The sequence below is a fragment of the Macrobrachium nipponense genome, chromosome 38 (genome assembly GCF_015104395.2).
Source record: "Macrobrachium nipponense isolate FS-2020 chromosome 38, ASM1510439v2, whole genome shotgun sequence".
NCBI classification, from domain to species: Eukaryota; Metazoa; Arthropoda; class Malacostraca; order Decapoda; family Palaemonidae; genus Macrobrachium; species Macrobrachium nipponense.
In genome coordinates, this window is record NC_061098.1 from 59,777,719 (window position 1) to 59,780,228 (window position 2,510).

The 2,510-nt window shown below is 36.0% G+C and overlaps 1 protein-coding gene across 1 annotated transcript in view; it reads left to right on the top strand.

Moving 5' to 3' along the window:
* The first annotated feature begins 310 nt into the window (after positions 1 to 310).
* The window catches only part of LOC135209741 (thiol S-methyltransferase TMT1B-like), a 597,585-nt gene continuing 595,385 nt past the window's right edge, over positions 311 to 2,510 (top strand). The window contains exon 1 of the mRNA XM_064242516.1: positions 311 to 467. Within this exon, the coding sequence (XP_064098586.1) occupies positions 435 to 467 (33 nt within the window). The 5' untranslated portion in view covers positions 311 to 434. The remainder of the gene's footprint in view (positions 468 to 2,510) is intronic.

Consider the following 2,510-nt stretch of genomic DNA (forward strand, 5'->3'; position numbering starts at 1 on the left):
TATCTGGCCAATGTTGGGTAACTGTATAAAGCACTGATTAGAAGTATCAAAGAGTAATGAACTTTGGTTCAACTTATTTATTGTGTCAGTGAGATAAATGATGTGGAGTTTATTAGATATGGACATGTGGATGCAACGTGATAAGTGCGGAACATGAGGACAAATTTATCAACCTCGCCATTGTTCAGAGAAGACTAGTTATCTTGTGTTTATCACATGCGATACAACGTGATACATGTGGAACATGAGGATGAATTTATCAACCTTGCCAACCCAATACGCAGTGGACTTCTACTGGACTGGCTGGTACCATTGACATCAGGAGACAAGTCCTGTGAGGCCACCATATCTGTGCTTGCTTGGTCTATCGTTTAATCACTTCATTCTTCGTTGTAGCAGCTGGAGGTTCGTCTGCACCAAAGGGAGAAGGAAAGATGGAATCAGAAACGGAACGGGTTGTAAAGCTGGTATGACTAAATTGTGTTCTTAATAAGTTTAGAGGTTCTCACTTTAATTTCTTGTATTTCTTACGGATTTATTTCAGTACTTTATAACTTGGTAATAATATGATCTCTGGTGAAAAACAAAGCATTACTGGCATTTATTGTCGATAAGTCTGAGATTGTCTATCGACATTCTTATACAGCTGTTGTTCCATAATTGTGTTCGTGACTATCAGTGACTTCATCAATGTTTAAGCGATTCAGAGTTGGGTAAATTTTTTGTGCTTGATTTGAGTATGATTTCTTTTGCTTTCCTCTGATTTGTTCGTTTTCCCTTTGCCATTCAGGGGTGGTGGTTAAATTCAGGGTATTTATATCAGTAACTCCCATGGAGGGAAGGGTCAGGGTCTCGTTGTGCTATAATGTCGGTAGCTGACGAAATGAAGGCTTTTGTTTATATTCTTCCTGTCATCCTTTACTCTTTGTATGTATGCAAGTATATGAATGTAATGCTTATGAACGTTTTTTAAAGATAGATTATAGAATATCAAAAGTTTAGAGGGCATAAAAACATTCATTACTGAAGAGCGTTCACATCATTTTGATACTCTCAGTTTTCTTTGGTGTCATTCAGAATCATGCCATTGGGTTACTTAGCACTATCACTGTGAAAAAAGAAAACATGCTACAGTACACTAGGATATCCGGTTTTAAGGGATTTTCAGTATAGAGTCCCAATATTATCACCATGTTATACATTATTCCTTAGTTTTCCAATAAAGTAAATCATTACTTTCTCCCTCTCAGTCAGAAATTTTACAGAATATCCTGATTGGATTTCTCTAAGTGTTTTCGGCCTCCTTTTTCTGCATGTAATGTTGGATTCCTTTTTAACGTATCTTTACCTGAAATGTAAAATATAAACATGAAATTATCATGGAATAGAACATGTAACATTTTTATCGTTTCTCTCTCCCTCTCATGGAAGTAATTTTGTATTTCAGTGGAGAAAATCTCTCTCTCTCTCTCTCTCTCTCTCTCTCTCTCTCTCTCTCTCTCTCTCTCTCTCTCTTTTCAATGAATTAATCTTTCAAATGGCGCTGTCTGCTATCATTTAGCGGTTCTGTGTTATAACGGGCAATATTAAGTATTTATATGTTTGATATTTATCTATCGATCATTATGAACGTAGACAACACCAACTTTTAGGCTAGGCTTGTGAAGAGTTCGGACGCCATAACTCTTGGCTGCCTATATCGTGCTTATGGGACTTACTACAATCCAACAAGATCTTGCTTTCATTCCTTTCTACTGTATCCACTGTCTTCAAAATATCTGCTGCATATTCGATAAGTAGAATGATTAGATAGTTTTCTCTACAGTAAGAAGAATGAATCAAGGAAACGAGGTATTTCGGCTATGAAGCCAAGCACTAGGGCACTCTCAGCCATTCAGCTATAGATGAGTTAAAATTCACAATAATGTATATCAAACTGTATTTAGCCAAATACAATAAAAATTTAACCAACTGAATAAAAATACTTGATTTTCTTAAAAAAGATGAATTTAATTTTTTGTGACATTCTAGGACCGTTGTGCAAACGATCGGAAGCACCCTGTTTTTTTAACATTTTCTGTATTTGGATAAATAGTATCATATACATTATTTTAGCTTTTAACTCATCATCTCCGGTCATAGTGATGCACCATATGTATTCAGCTATTAGTAAAATGATATGAGATGGTTGGGGTGGTTAGATAAAAAAAGAAAAAAAAAAAAAACATAAATGAGTAGAGGTATATGGATCGAAAGTGAAACTGGGTGAAAACTCGCGATGGCACCAAGGAGTAAGATTTAGCGAAGCTGAATAGCAAGATGGAAGAATGAAAGCAGGAATAGATGCTAAGTAAAAGGCCAAAAAAAGTGTGCGATTAGGGGCAAAGGGGATACTGCAGACACTTGCGTTAAGCTCACACTGAACTACTAATGGGGGTGTATTGATGGTATTAACTCCTGGAGTACCAAATATACTCTAAAGTTTCAAGAAAGAAAAAACTGAGAATGCA